Raw genomic sequence first — 15,919 nt, forward strand, 5'->3', positions numbered from 1 at the left:
GACATGACTAATCCCAGCCCCCAGATTAGCTTGTTGTTTCAGTCCTGTGGGTTTGCTTAAGTCATAAAAAAAATCCTTAGTTAGGTAGAAATTGAAAACAAAGGTTAAATAGAACTTCCAAAAATCATCTGTAGAAATGTTTAAATTAAATCCTTGATTCAACACGGTGGTATTGTGCTGGCAGGAACAGAGGTTTACCAGTCTAGTTTTATTTACTCAGCTGATTGAAATGCAGAAAAAAGTAAACATCCTGGGTTTGGTGCAGTGGGGAATGAGTTTTGAAAATGCAAGATTTTTTTTTTCTCCTTTGATATGAAGAACTTACATTACCAGTGAAGAACAATAATTTGTAGCAGGTATGCTTTTACTAATGGAAGATTAATCTGTGCTTTGTTCTAGCCGTTTTAGAAGCAAAACAAAGTAGGGAGACAATAAGGATTATTCCAGCTTTCTCTATGGAGATTTAAGATCCTCAATTGGTTTCCAGATCATCTTTGTTTAATCATAAAATGCTACAACTTGGAAATAGTTTGTTATGCCAAAGGGTCTGGAACTGGACATGGCATTGGGTTCACCCAGGGGACTGGACTTGCAGAACAGCAGCACTTTAATCCTTCATTACCTCTGGGTTTGTGGTTGCTTGGGAGTGCAGAGGCAGGACACAGTACAATGAGGGGGTTCAGCTCTTGCGAAAAGGGTCCAGTCCTTTATCTTCAGAGCTCTCAGATTTGTGGAGAAAGGACTGAGGGTCTGGCAACATGAACACTCCCTATTTGGAGCAGCAGATGGGGAGAGGAAGTTTCATGCACCCATGTCCTGACTGGACATTACCTATAACTTAAATAAAACAACAGTGCCTGTACAGAGTGAGCTCTCTTTAATGATTTTCATACAGCCCAACTAGCAAAATAGAAAGATTAACTGAGTGGGCTGTTCAGGAAGAGGACGTTGAAAAATCTCTCCTTCCCACCCAGCTGTGCTGTATGCAGCATTTTTGGACTCCTCTGACTTCTGGGGACAGCAGGCTTAAAGCACAGCAGCTCCAGGGATGGCTTCTGTAAAGGAATCATCCATGGGTTCCTGTTCCAGGAGAGGATAATCTGATCCTAGGGAACTAAAAGGGTTCCCGAGCCAGTGTCTGGGTCTGGATAAACTTGGATGAGAAATAAGTGTGTTTTAACAGTGCTTGGGATGTGCAGACAGCACGTTCTCTGTCACCAGAAATCTTAACAGGAGTGTTTTTCAAGGATGACCAAATGATCTGAGTGCTTTGGAAAATGAGGAATAGCTTTTTTCTCCCTTGGAAAACCTTCCCCTCCGCAAAGTTTAGATACTGGCTGTGGAGTACTGAGCTGGGCATTAGAAACTGCTTCCCTCATTTTCATTGTCCTGGAGCTCAGGCCATGATCTTTGTGTTTCATGTCGCCTTGAGAGAGAGTACCATGTCTTCACAGCCTGATGGTCATAGAATCATAGATTTATAGAATATCCTGAGGATATTGAAGTCCAGCTCCTGGACTTCTACACAGGAGAACACCCAAAAGGCATTTTCCAAAGGCTTCTTGAGCTCTGTTAGGGTTGGTGCTGTGACCACTTCCCTGGGAAGCCTGTTCCAGTGCCCAACCACCCTCTGGATGAAGAACTTTTTTTCTGATATCCAGTCTAAACCTCCACTAACACAACTTCTGGCCATTTCCTTGGGTCCTGTCACTGGTCACCACAGAGCAGAGATCAGTGTCTGCCCCTCTGCTTCCTCTCATGAGGAAGGTGCAACTGCAGTGAGGTCTCCCTCCCCTCAGTCTCCTCTTTATCAGGCTGAACTAGCCAAGAGTTCTGTCAGATCTCCCTGGATCCTGTGTAAGAAAGCACCATGCTTCCTAGTCCCCTGGTTAACTTGGTGCTGCTCCTATATAGCCTTCATCTGCATCTCTGCATGAGCAAACCTGAACAGGCAGCCTAAAGCAAACCCAGAAAAACCACTCAGAGTTGGCACCAAATGAATTATTTACAAGCTTCCTACCAAGAAAAGGTATGGCACATTTATATTTTGCCTGAGGATAGAGTTTGTGAGCACCTCAGAGGCAGAAGCCGTTCCAATTCTGGAAAAACATCAGAGACTGCACTTTCGTCTGGGTGCCTTTTTCCCCCAGAGATGATGATGGCAGCATCTGATTTCATTTGTTGCAATCTGCTCCTGTTTGAGTTTTTCACAGAAGGGTTTGGTTGATATCTGATTGTTTTGATTTGAGGTTTCAGTTGTTTACCTATGTTTTTGTGATGGTTGTGTTAATGTTGAATGGTTATTGTAAAGCACTAATCTTCCCACTGACGGGTGTCATCCTTTCTGAATTCAAAAAAAAAAAAATCAATGAGTGGTTATTGATTTGAGAGAGTGTCCTGGAAGATATTAAATACCTACAGTCTTTCTGTGAACCCATAAATCATGATTATTGTTTTAAAAGGCCATACATTTTAAGCACTTTGTCAGCAAGCCCTGCTGGTGCTATTTGGATAATACAAATGTGTCTAAAGGCTTTGCTGAATCCATATAGTGTGGAAACAATTAGATATGTGGTTACACATCAGTGTGGCTTGAATAATTGTGCCATGCCTCTGCAAAGTTAGGAGGAAGGAAATAAACAGGGTAAGCAATTCTGAGGGTAATTAATTACTTACGGAAAATGAGATGAACTTAACAGAATTGCTCTTTCCAATTGCAATAATTAAGGACAAGTCTCAGAAAGCAGGACATGACTTCCCTGGGTGAATCGAGGGTAAAGGGATGATGCTTTGCCTTTGGCAGAAAAGCCCAGCCACTGTTTGCCCCAAATCATAGTCTTGGGTGTCACATAGGGCCAGGGAAGGTTTGGCCTCATTAGTCTGAATAATATTTGCAGATCTGCTGGTGGAAAGCAAAAGTGCCTTTCAGTATATATAAAATTGCCCTTATGCCAGGTGGTAAAGCCCCAGCCTTTACAGATCTCCAAGGCATGCAAAGGCAGGAGTTTCTCCTGCAAATGAAGCTGTGGCAGGCTCACTGACCCCTCGAGATGGTTACAGATGTCTTTAGGGGACTGGCCACCTACTGGCAAAGACAGTGTGGGAACCAGAAGATGAGACTGGTAAATGATTACTTGGAAGGCTGTGTAATGAACACAAGCAGCCTAAGGAAGGAGATTAGGTAGCCATCTGGCTTCATGCCATCAAGGTGGTAACTTTGTCATGAAATGCGAAGGCAAAATCCTTTAAGCACTCTTTTATTGCTTGCTATTGATTTTTCTCGCCATGAAGATGTTCCTTCACTAATTAACAATGAACCCGTTTGCTTTATGAGGGGAGTGCTGGACTTCCCAACTCCTTCCTGTAGATTTTCAGCAGTTCAATAAATCAATCTTTTCTAATCCTTGAAATTTAAAAATAAATAAGAAAAAGCAAAACATTCCTACTACTTCATATCGGCAGGCAGTGGGGAGGCACAATAGCACGCTTTATTTTGTATTTCCCTCCTGCTTGCCTGCAGGAAACATCTGCCCCTCTGCTTTATTTGCACCATATTAAAATTAATTCCATGGGTCTTTCTGAATGCTTTTGAGGGGGCACATCATCCATCGTTTTTATTTGGGTTTCATCACCCCTAACAGCTACTAAAGGTCCTGTATACTCACTTTGGTGTTTTTCCTTGCTAGCCAAACAGGTATTTTGGGGCCCAAGGCATGAGTCCCTGTGCTTACTGAGCCTTTTCCTGCTATCATAGAGATGGGAAAATACTTGGAATTATGAAAAGAGTGATGAATTTAAGTTAAGCAAAGTTAAACTGTAAAGGATTATATGAAATGACAGTGTGTAAAGTCGATTAGTTATGTAGGGTTTTATTAAAGCCCTAGGTTTACTCTAAATGTGGCTCAAAACTACACTTCATTTAAAAAAAAAAAAAGCTCTTTTAAAAGTATAAGAAGACTGACTATTATTCTTTTTAAATGAGAGCTGAATAGCTGCTTTTGGATAACAGACTTTCTCTGTTCAGCAGCATTTTAGAACTAATCTGTATGTGAACATAAATTCTTGACTTACTTTTCCTGCTGCAAAAAAAGTGGAAGCTTTAACATTTCAGGATATTGCCAATCTACGTACATGGAAGTCATTTTGTAATATAAGTTGCAGATTGTCTGTAACTGTTTTGGGCTGTCCGTGCATATCCCAACAATTTGGTCCTCTCGTGATAGAAAGGTGTTTCTTGGGGTTTTAAAAGGATAGGCAGTGCAAAAGGGGTTCTTGAGCTTAGGATGAATTGGTTTTGAAAGTCCTTAAGCATCTAAACAAGGATATAATTAGCTAATTTTAGCAACTTTTTAAAGAAAGTATTGGTCTGGAAATAACACAGGAATATAGAAGGTAATATGAACAATCCTTTCTCATCACCAAAGGAGAAGGTACTCTGGGAAATTGAATGACATCTAACTTAAATAAGATTTTGAAAGAATTTTACATGATGTGTAATTAACCTTAAGAAGTCTTTGCCCCAAGGTAAAGTCAGGGCTTTTTTAAGATTAGAAAATGAATTAGGTATTTATCCAGATTGGTAGACCATCCACTATCCATCATCTGGGCTGCAAAGAAACACAAGGGAGGTGAGGTAAGATTTCACAGGTTCAATGAATAATGCAGCCACTAAAGATCAGCTTTTTACCTTCAGGTATTTGAAAGTGAATCCCCCACATAAGCCATCATTCAGGTTTCCTCTGCAGTCAGTAGAGAAATGTATTTCTTCAGGGAATGGCGAAGCCCCACCTACCTTAAATACCTGTCCTTTTACGGGATAAATTCCTCTTTGGGGGTACCAGTCTGACATTAACTGTGGGGGGAGCAGAGTCACATAATTTAAATGTGATGGGCTATATCCCTTACTGCCAGGTATTGGATGAATTTATCCAAATCTGGAGATAGCACTTTAGATGCAGCATCTCAAGCTGTGCTAGGCTAGATTTTCCAACAATTTCTGCTTCAACTATTACTTGCTTTTACCACTAGTGTATATAATCTCAGTTTTCCCATCAGCACCTCCATTTTTCTGGGAACTAAGGCTCTTCCAAGGCTTTTCTCTTGTCTAAGTGATGGTTTTTATGTATTGCAGATAATGACACAGTATTACTGCAGCACTGATAGGTTTCACAGACTACCACGGGTGAAAAAAAAGCCATTCTGAATTTTTGTCAGAAATTGTTGCTAACACAAGAGTTAAGCTTCTTACAACACTTGAGTTGGTAAAATAAAAAGGATTGTATTTCATGAGGGATATAAGAGACTAAGTTCTATGGCCCCTATGTGTAGAGAATTAAACTGGGAGTTAGGCATCTTTGAAAATCTCACTTCTTTAGGCGCCTGTTTGCTCTGGGCAGTGGGTCCTAGAGACATCCATGTTGGAAATAGCATAAAAACTGCCAAGGTCTTTTTGATGGTTTTCTCCTGAGCTTCTTTGAAGTGTTAGCCTCAAGCTCAAAGGGAATCTGAGTTTACCAATTTCGCATTTTGTCTGTAGAAAAATGAAATGGAACCTTCAGCTGCCTTGAAGAAACACTATTATGAGTTGATGAAAAATTTTCTGAGGGTCTGGATAGTATCAACAGTATAAAAAAACCCTCTAATTCTGTAGTTTTATAATCTAGTGCTGGTTTCTTTTCAGTATAAAGTGTTTACCATAAAACCTGAGGGCTTGTGAACACAGCAATAGAAATGCAGGCCCTGCTCCTGCCCACGTTGCTGGGCTGATGGCTCCAGATTGTCTCATATCTTCATTTCATTTAATTGCATTGTAGGGGTGCTGCAGGTTGCCAGTATTAACCAAAGGAGGTCTCAGCAGGATGGACTGGCCCTTGACAGGGGTAACGAGATGAACATGCTGAGCCATCCTCCATCTCTGGCACCCATGGGGGTTTCTGCGAGGGATCGCAGGTTCAAACGTTCCGTGTCGGTGGGGAGAGGAGGCCTGGGAGTTGGCCTGCTCTCCCCACGCGTTGCACATCGCCTGCCACACAGGCAGGGTTAGGCACACAGCCTGTCCCCGAAGGGCAGGGAGACTCCCCTAGGAACATGCCTGTGACTGGTCTTGTGTCCCCACAGTGACAGGAGCTGCTCTTCACCCTTTGCCTGGCAGAGGCCTTTCTTTGCCCTTCCCCATGAAATGGTAGCAAATAGGCCCATGCCTTGTCACCCAGGGCTTTAGAAGATCCTGATGCAATTACCTCAAGAATACTGCAGTTTGGCTCATAATGTGGCAACTTGGGAGTTCCACCTAGGAAAAGTAAATGGCAATAAAGATACCCCTGTAGCACACTGCAGCCCCACAGGCAGAGAGTGTGGAGACGTGGTGAAGTTTTGCCTCTTGAACACGTGAAAGCCGCCTGTGGTGGCTATGCTGGGGCTTCAAAACTTGTCTTCTCCAGGGACAGCCATGATATTTAAAAGATAGTTCAAAGTCAATTGGCAGCTGTGTGGTGGTAGCCAGGAGGGGTAGCTGCAGCTCACAGCTAGCGATGCATGCTTCTGTGCATTAAGCCAGCATTCCCAGTCACATTTCAATTCCCTGGGGCAGCAAGCCAGGCTGGCTGGTGTGTTCCAGGTGCACCTGATGCCAGTCCACCTTTGGTTTTGGTGATGGCTGGTGGGAGAAGGGAGGGGAACCAGTAGTAAACTCTATTCTCTATGTCATTATATTTCTAATGTTGGTGTTCTTGTCTTTATGTCTATGCATTCTTTAGCTATGAGGATAACAGACCCTTCATCAAGTAAGAATGACCTGAATGGCTGATAAATTTCATTTATCAGTGTGGTCTCATGAACCAGCTGTCAGATCAATATTGAAAAATCATTAAAGCTTCTGTTATTCGCTTTTGAGGCAGAAGAGCAAACTGTGCAGGAAAATGGTCAGGCATACAGCTAAGGTGCAGAGTAAATGTGCTGCATGTGTATTGCCAACCAATTGTCACCTTATTTGCTTAATATTCTTTAATTGGATGTTACTTGAATTCAAGGTGAAAGTCCCTAAGTTAATCCTGTGTAGTACAGACTTGTTTTACCAATAGCAGCCTCTGGTCCACTGTGCTCTTTCACTGGGATTGCTTTATGGTAATATAAATACAGAAGCAAATTTTGAGAAAGGTGCATGGGTGCTATTCCCGATGATTCCCTTTCTAGTTAATGGGAGTAGTGCAAGCAAATCTGTGTGCATTGGTGCATTGGAGACTCCTTACTCATTGGAGTACCTCCTAATTGTCCCTAATTGTAAACCACTGATTTTCAAATGCACCAACAAATGGATATTTTTGTTTCTTTATTGCAATAAAATTCCAGTACAGGAAAGAAAAACCATGAAAAAGAAGTAGCAAGTCTGTACAAAGAGCAAGATAAAAACCTCAAGCTGCACCAAAAAAAAAAAACCCCAAACCTATGAAGAAAGCCAAAAATGCCTGGAAATTACATACCTTAGGGCATCTGCGCTCTTTCTCCTGCAACCAAAAAAGTAATGTGCAGTAGCACAAAATAGAAGCAAACCAACTTTGCAATAGACTTTCAGTTTGTTCTTCTGGTGAAGAGTCCTTTGTGTTCATTCTTTCAGCACCATTCCCATGTTCTCTTTCATCGCTTGGTTCTGTTTTTTTCTGCGGATACGGGATGGAGCTATTCATAGTGATCTCCACGTCCTCTTTATCACCGGCTCTTGTTTTCTGAAGCACAACACTGTAATGCGTGCAGTTTGCACTGCTGGGGGTCCTCTAACCCACAGATTCCTTTCCATCACTGTAGGTAGCATATCTTCACTAAATAACTGTTTCATTCCTGCACACCTCTGCAGCCAAAGGCTCTTTAATCAGATTCAAGAATGGGCTGTGCTTCAGAGCAGAATACTTTTGTGATATCCAGGGAATCATTTTTAAAAGACTCTGCAAGTGCAGGAAGCTTTTATCCTGGGATGAGCAAAGAAGAGGAAGGAAAAAAAAAAGGGGGGGGATTTCCACGTAATTTTTCTTCTTTTTGATGAAAAAGAAAATTATTTGTATTTTATTAATTGGTATGCAATTAGGACAATAGCGTACTCTCACTGATGGTGGAATCTTGGGGAGAAAAATACCCCAAGCGACTAAAGCTGTAGACTTTATCTAGTGGCTACCTTTCTGAAGGATTGTGAGAATGTCTTTTCAATTTGCATCACACTAAATATTTATTAGTGGGATTGACTGGAAATGCTTCAAAGGAGCTGTTCTGGTCTGCTGGATACATAATAGTGATTTTTAAAGAACTGTCTTAATAAGCAGTTACCTTAGGGAGCTCTTCTGGTCATGTGGTAAAATAAAACATATTTTATAAACTTCAGTGGAAGACTTAATGCTGCATTTTCATTCTAATACCTAAAGAAAAAAAAACAAAACAAAACAAACAACAGAAGACATGAATACAGCATTAGTATGCTTTTCTTTGTGACAAACCCTGCTAAAAGGAAAAGGATTCAAGGCTGTAGCTGCCATGGCATCTCTGTAGCAGAGATTGTCTGTCTGACCTCTGCAGGACTGATTTGTCCCCCCAAGTTGCTGCTGCTTCATCTTTCTCCCCCTTGCTCCATGCTCTGCTTAGCAGATGGAAGCCCAAACATTCCAAACACAGGTCACGTTTCTACAAGGCTGAAGTGGCTTGGAAACATAGGTAGATCTTTGTCCCTGTGAGCCCTTCTGCAGCATCCCAGGGGGCTTTGGGCAGACAAGGAAGCAGAGGTGCTGGCTGACTGCAGTCTTGTCTGTTTTGGGGTGTAGAAGGGCTAAACAGTGAGGAAGGGGTACAAAGACTGGATATCAATGCCTTCATTTTTATGATGTTACACCTAATGATAGCAGGGGCTGACAGAAGAAAATCAAAGCCTTCAGGTAAAGAGCAAACAGATATTCAAGGTACTGCTTGCTTCCCAGCTAGAAGTTGACTCCCTCCGCTGTGCAGCAGCAATTCCTTTAAAGCTGTAGGTAACACATCATGTGAAAACTAGGGAGATGGCTAGGAGCAGGACAGAGTTCCTATACTGCTTCTCACACTTCATATATTGTCCTGGTATTTGAGAAGGTAGTTTAGGAGATGACTAAATGTTATTTAGCAGGGTAACATGGAATACTTCTCCTGCCATCCCAGCAGAGCTTCCAGCTTTCCTGAAAAAACCCAAAAAACCTAACATGCAGCAGTCATCCCATGTCCCCAGCTCTGTTGTCCAGGCAGAAAGTCAGTGGGAGAAAGCAAGCAAAAGCTGTCTGCTTACCCGTATTTGTTGGAACATTTGGGGCCAAGCAGTGACTGCGCCTCTACTCCCACTGCCCTCCTGAGGTGGAGCAAGTGATAATCTTAGTTTTGCAGCCCATGTGAAGAAGGATTACCCCTCCTTTTCTCTGGGCAGAAGCGTGGCAGCAGTTACCGCGTTAGCAAATGTAGTGTGTGAGTGCCTGTACGAGTGTACACACTTCCCCTCATCGTAGGGTGGAAGAAGTGTGAAGCAGCATTGCAAAGAACATCCTTGTGTGGAGTGAATCTGGCAGGCAGGGAACGCTTGCCCACCTGCCTGTAGCTGTTTATCTGGCTTACAGGCATATGGGAGACTAGCTAAAATGCGGCAATACATGTGTCTTGGTGTTAAGTGTAAATAAAGAAGCTAATCCAGCTGGCAGTCCTGTGAAACCAGTGGACACTAAAAAAAAGTGACAATCAGAGTTGTTGTTTCATTTGGTTTATTTTCTTTTCCTTCATTTGCAGAAATAACATCTACATGTCATTTACATGCACACTGCTTTTACATATTTAAAAAGAAAGGAGACATTGTGGTTTCAAATGTGCTTTGGTTATGATAAATTTCTGTGCTCGTAACACTTCCATTTCCTTATATTTCCTTGAGCTTGAAGATTTATAAACTGCATCCAGCTTGAAGACAAAAGCTCCCTGTGATTTATTTTTATATGCTGTTTTCTTTTTGCTAAAACCAGGGGCAAAGTCTTCCTGCCTGTAGACACATGCCTTCTTTTGTGTAGGTGAAAAACCAATCCCTTTCTTTTTTGTTTGTTTGTTTCTCCTAACAGGTCCTGGGTTATAGGTGCAATAGCCCTACTCTGCCTATTAGGACTGACCTGGGCATTTGGACTCATGTATATTAATGAAAGCACAGTCATCATGGCGTATCTCTTCACCATATTCAATTCTCTGCAGGGAATGTTTATATTCATTTTCCATTGTGTCCTCCAGAAAAAGGTAAGATGGATGGTTCCCAGCAGCAAGAGAGGTGGTAACGAGGTGTTTTGTTGCCTAACAACCACAGCGTAGCATTGTCTCTGTGCCCTGAATTTGTATCACACATATTATCTCTGTGCACCTAATAAGGGTGGTATTTAGACTGGAAACAGCAAGATGCTGGGAAATGAGGTTCTAACAAGGATATGTGGCAGTGACATTTCAGGAGCCAGGGCCCTGGCAACAGATGTGTCAGAGGCAAGGGAAAAGGCAGCTGTCAGTTTGCAGGGCTCGGTAACAGGGCTTTGCCTGCTCTCAGCCAGATTCTCCTTCCCTGTATGCCAGTGTGAGAGGGGAGAGAATCCACAAGCATCCAGAAAGTGCTCACGTGGCTCAGTGCTCACAGCAAAACGGAGCCTTACATCCTCATTTGCAGTCCCTGCAGGAAATCACCCCTTTCCGTGGCAGCATATGTGGGTTGATGGGATGTAATAGGGGCTGCTTCCCCTGCTTTTTTTGAGGACTGAAGGACCTGCTCTCTGCAGCGGTTCATTAGCCTTTGTATTGCTTGGGTCTGATATGGTGTTTTGGAAATCTTCCTCAAAGCAAGCACAGCAAGTGCTTCTTGGTGGAAATTGAAGTATGCCCCAATTAACATTTGCAAGATAACAGTAGAGTAACTTAGATAAACTCTAGGGGAAAAAAACCCCAACAGAATAAAAGCTCTGTGTTTATGTAGATCAAATTTACAGCCTCTGACAATCAGTAGTAAGTATTTTTAAGAACCTTTTTGTTCTCTACTTAAATTCAGTATTTCAGAGCTCTCCAATTATGTGCATGTCTGCTGATAATTATGTACATCTTAGTTTCAAAGGGCAGTTTAGTGAACCAATATAAACATAGGGAAGAGTTTATGTGGATACACTGTCCCAGTTTCTCAGGGTAATAACCGGTATCTTTCAGCAAAATGGCTTATTGAGGAAGGTCAGGTCCATGTTGAGATCTGTCCTCCATCTGAGAGCCACGGGCTTGCTCCTCTGTTACTCACATTTTGCTGTACAGGGAAAGGAGATCCAGCCCATGAAAACATAATCAAAATTCATCATAATAAGTGAGCTCTGCAAGAGATGCCTCTGGAAGGATCTGCAGAGCTGTGTGAAAATGTCATTCTTGGAAACAAAGGAAGACTTTTGGGGTTAAGACTTTTGTCCTTGTCGTTGCATCTCAAATTTGTCCATCTTAAGAAGCTTAAAAGCTTTATCTAGATGCAATTTCCTGCTGATGATCCCAAACCTTTCAGCAAGAGTGTTTCCAGGCAAGATGACAGTAAGAGTGTAGGAAGCATCACCATTGCTTATTAAACCTGCAGATGCCTCTCTGATGAGGAGTTTGAATTTCTGCACCATTCTCACTGGTACTTTTTCTCACCTCCAATGCACCCCGCAAAGGGTCAGTCCCTAACCCAGCATCCCTGCACAGCTCTGCAGCCTCCTTGGCTCATGGGGTTCTCAGTCGGCATGACAGAACCATTCTCTTTTCTGTCATAAGCCAATTTACACCCTTAAACCATCACTAATAGCTGTGGAATTGTTCCTGATTTACGGCTGCACAGAGGGAAGGAGAATGCAGCTGGTACCTTGCTGTGGGGTGGATGCACCTCTCTGACCTAAGAGCTGAGGGAGGTATTATTTAAGAGGAGAAAAAAAATCCTTTCCTTTCCTATCTATCATGGCCTAGAAAATCAGCAAAATGCTGCAGAGAGGCAAGCAGTGGGTGGCTAATTAAAGCAATTGAATTATTTTCTCTCAGCAAAGGATTGATTAGGCACTCGAGCATATTGGGCACTTGTGGTATGTGTTTGTCTCAAGCGCTTAAGGAAGAGCCTAATGAAAAAGCTGTAATTTGCTATTTAAACAGTTGTTTCACAGAGTTGTGAAATGCTCATAGAGAGTTTGGCAAAATGTTACAGCTATCCGTGTGCTTCAAGGAATTTCAACTGGTGTTTTGGACATGCATGGTGGTTTTGGGGCTTTTTTGTGTCAATGGATAACATGACCCTCTTTTGGCTCTTTAGTAGAGTCTGCTCACCTTCAGCCCTGTCCCATCTGGTTTCTGGGTGTTGCTGCCCACAAAAAGCCACACCTGAAGCTTGGTGGAAGGTTAGATCCTGTCCTGGCACAAGTCAGCGTAGTTCCCCTGAAGCAAAGGAGGTGGCACGAATTTGACTGCAATGCCCATTTAAAACATGACTGGCTTGCTGTGGAAAAGCAGGCTCCAGCCATCCCTGAGCATCGGGAATATAATCTCTAATGCTGCTGGTTCTACAGTTTCCTCAAACTTCAATTTGACTGCAAGAAACATTTTTTTTAATAAAAAAATCAATAGCTTTCATATGTTTCTCTTGGAATTCTTTTTTCTTAGTCCCCTGCCAGAAGCAATAACTTTTAGTACCTTGATGAGCCAATATGCTAGTTTATATCAAATCTACAGCGATATTAATTTTCAGTCATAAATAGTGTACCTGCACTTTCTCCCATGCTCCTTTGATGTGCCTCAGAGGATGCTGTAACCGGCTGGTGTCAACGAGCAGCTCTGCTGCAGGGGAGCAGTCTCTTGTGACATCCCAGACCATGAGCTCAGCTGCAAGGGGTACTAGACTTCTTTCCCACACACTGCAGCAGATCTTGTTTTAACAAAACACTGAGGAAAAATAAGGGGCTGTGTTGAAAATAGAAGGCAGTAGGCTGGAGGAGGAGCTGCCTGCTAACCACCACCACTCTTTCCTTGGCTAGGTACGTAAGGAGTATGGAAAATGCCTGCGCACACATTGCTGTAGTGGGAAAAGTACAGAGAGTTCTATCGGCTCAGGAAAAACCTCGGGGTCAAGGACACCTGGAAGATATTCCACAGGCTCACAGGTAAGCCACTCTTCTTGTCTGTGTCCCAATGCCATGCCAAGACCCTTCTCAGCTATTCTGGGAGGAAAGCTCCTCTTGGAACCAAAGGAGCTGCCTTAGGCCTCTCCCCAGTACACCTGCAGAGATTTCCCTCACTTCCAGACCTGAACTCAACACAGTGGCTTCCCTTGACATGTGATGGCAATTAATGCCTCTCCAAGAGCCTTCTAAATAGTTCTGTTGGGAATAAAATGCCCAAACTTGCCTTCCAGAGGCAGGGGTTTGTCGTCACCTGAGGTGTCCTGCCTGCTCTCCATGGGAAGCAGGAGGTGGGAGCATTTTGTCAGCTACGCTACATTCCAGTACATCCTTTAATCATGAGATGAAGGTTGTCAGTATTAACACGTACAGGAATGATGCTATAAGCTCCCAAGTTTTTTCTTGTAAAAAAAATTAAAGGCTACAAGTGTCTTGTAATAGCCTTCCCAGTAAATGCTTGCTTTCTGACATTCAGTGGTTTGGTCTGTTCCATGCCTCACACAATTTGCCTTAGCTTATAAACCTCTTAGGAGAAGCCATTGGGGTCAGACTATCTTACTAAGCTACTAGTTTTGTTACCTTTGGTCACCTGAAAATTCAGGTTTTGTGTAGTTTGTGCACTTAGCAGTTTTGAAGCTAACTTGTATGTAGAGATGCAGATTTATGGACGAAGAGTTCATATAAAATGAAGAAGCTTATTTCTTACTCAATAGAAACTAAACACAAATTTATTCAGCATTAGTAATGGAAGTAATTATACATGACAGTTCCACTATTAAATTATAAAAGACATGCAGCGAGTAACAGCTTATAACTTTCCAGGAAAACCTAATTTGCAATTTATGTCTTGGAGCAAATCATTATTTATTTGCAGTGGTTTCCAAGATGTCATCCAAAAGCTCCACTTTGGTGTTTTCATAGGTTTGGTAGCTCTGCAGAGCAAATAAAAGCAACAGAATATAGAACATCGCTCCAGTAGGCAATCACATCTCAATAATGTCCAATACTCACAATATTCAGCAACATTTAGGTGGCTGATTGGAAAGCCTCTGGTGTTACATAACTTAGCTGCTGTGCTGGTGCCCTCCTCTCCAGAAAGAGCTGACTTTAATGGTCCCTCCCTCTTGCCAGTCCCAGCACAAGAGAACAATCCCTTTTGAGGGTGAACTGAGTCTTCTGGCATCAGTCCCCTTGTGGCAGGTGAGGTTTGAGGCACCAAGGAAGATTACTTTGCCTGCAGAAGCTTGTCCTTGGAAGGATGGAAATTCCTGAGACCCACTGTAGCCAGGAGAAACCTCACAGAGGTGATGGAGAATAGATGGAGATCAGTCTGAGTTGTTGAAAACATCTGGCTCCTAACTCTAAGTAGAGAAGATGATGAGGAAGAAAGCCTGTAAGATCCCTTTATTCTCTGAGAAACACATAGACAACAGAATAATTAATCTACAGTGGATCATGTCAGAGAAATACAATAAACTAAATGTCCAGGTGAAAAATAATTACTGTAAAAGGGCATGGGCCTCATGTCACACGGTACTTCCATTTATAGAGGGCTAATGCATGATTAGGAGATGCTGTTATTCCATGGTTAATGAGTAATCTAGGACTTTTCAGCTGGGACCACATGATTAAGCCTCAGTAGATCTCGCATGGCTAAAATCCCACTATGGAAACCACTGGATTTTTGGTACTTGTGAAAAACACGGTCTGTCACAGTGGGAAAGGCTTCCCAGTCCCCCAGACCACCTAGAACCACTTTCACACAGCCAAGGAAAACGTCCATCAGAGTCTCAGACGTGAGGTGAGGGAGAGTTTTCCTGGGACACCTGGGTTCTCCAGTCATTTTCATGCACGGATAGTGGTGGAGCTGCTCACAAGATGCATTTTGGCTGATATTTTGATATTTTGCAAGGTCTAGTTAGGGAGGAGTGACACAGTGATGTAAATGCCACAGAGGCAGATACTTCAGCATATTTGAGGAACAAACAGAAGGCCAACATATTCAGGACACTTTTGCCAATAGCAGAAGCTATACCACAGATGGCAAAACCATCACAGATTTTTCAGTATGGGAACAGAAGTCATTCATTTGTGGGGAATTTTTTGCTCCCCCCCCAAATCCCCAAGATGGAAAATAGCTATAGAAAACTTCTGTTCATTCAGGGACACCAAGATTCAAATCAAGTCTTCTGTTACACTTCACAAAAAATAAGAAACAAGTTGTCTGAGTGCTGGAAGCACATGTGCTTCTGTATGTGAGTTATTTTTCCATTATTTGGTGCTGTATTGGCAAACCTGTGACTGGCATGGGGTCTGGGTTTCTCTCATGCACAATTTTGTTGTTTTTTTTTTTAATTAAGACGTAAGTGATTCAATTATACACTTTTTCACGCTAGACATTTGCGTTACGCAGTTAGTCTGGCAGGGTCTGGCATGCACGAGGCAGGTTACACCAGAACAGCACTGCTTGCTTACAGCTGGCTAGAAACAAGTCTCATCCTGAGCTAGACATGCAAGTAGCCATCTTTAGTGAGGCAGAAAGAATCCTCTCTAGAGCTGCTAAAGATTCATTGCCTGCTGTGCTTCAATCCCTCTTCAGAGCCGGATTCGTAGGATGTGGAATGACACAGTTCGAAAGCAGTCCGAGTCTTCCTTTATTACTGGAGATATAAACAGTTCAGCTTCACTCAACAGAGGTAATTATAAACTATTTTTCATATCTCTAACTCTTCTGA

At 42.5% G+C, this 15,919-nt stretch overlaps 1 protein-coding gene across 26 annotated transcripts in view; it reads left to right on the top strand.

Annotated features, from left to right (window-relative positions):
• Positions 1 to 15,919, top strand: part of ADGRL3 (adhesion G protein-coupled receptor L3) — a 404,123-nt gene that overhangs the window by 354,344 nt on the left and 33,860 nt on the right. For 18 of the 26 annotated variants that reach the window (XM_010411924.4, XM_010411928.4, XM_010411908.4 and 15 more), the window contains 4 exons: positions 6,756 to 6,782; positions 10,101 to 10,269; positions 13,041 to 13,166; positions 15,784 to 15,880. In XM_010411924.4, coding sequence (XP_010410226.2) covers positions 6,756 to 6,782; positions 10,101 to 10,269; positions 13,041 to 13,166; positions 15,784 to 15,880 — 419 coding nt within the window. The remainder of the gene's footprint in view (positions 1 to 6,755; positions 6,783 to 10,100; positions 10,270 to 13,040; positions 13,167 to 15,783; positions 15,881 to 15,919) is intronic. The other 8 variants (XM_010411916.4, XM_010411917.4, XM_010411921.4 and 5 more) reach the window with 1 other exon arrangement.

The sequence above is a fragment of the Corvus cornix genome, chromosome 4, assembly GCF_000738735.6.
Source record: "Corvus cornix cornix isolate S_Up_H32 chromosome 4, ASM73873v5, whole genome shotgun sequence".
In the NCBI taxonomy this organism is placed as follows: domain Eukaryota; kingdom Metazoa; phylum Chordata; class Aves; order Passeriformes; family Corvidae; genus Corvus; species Corvus cornix.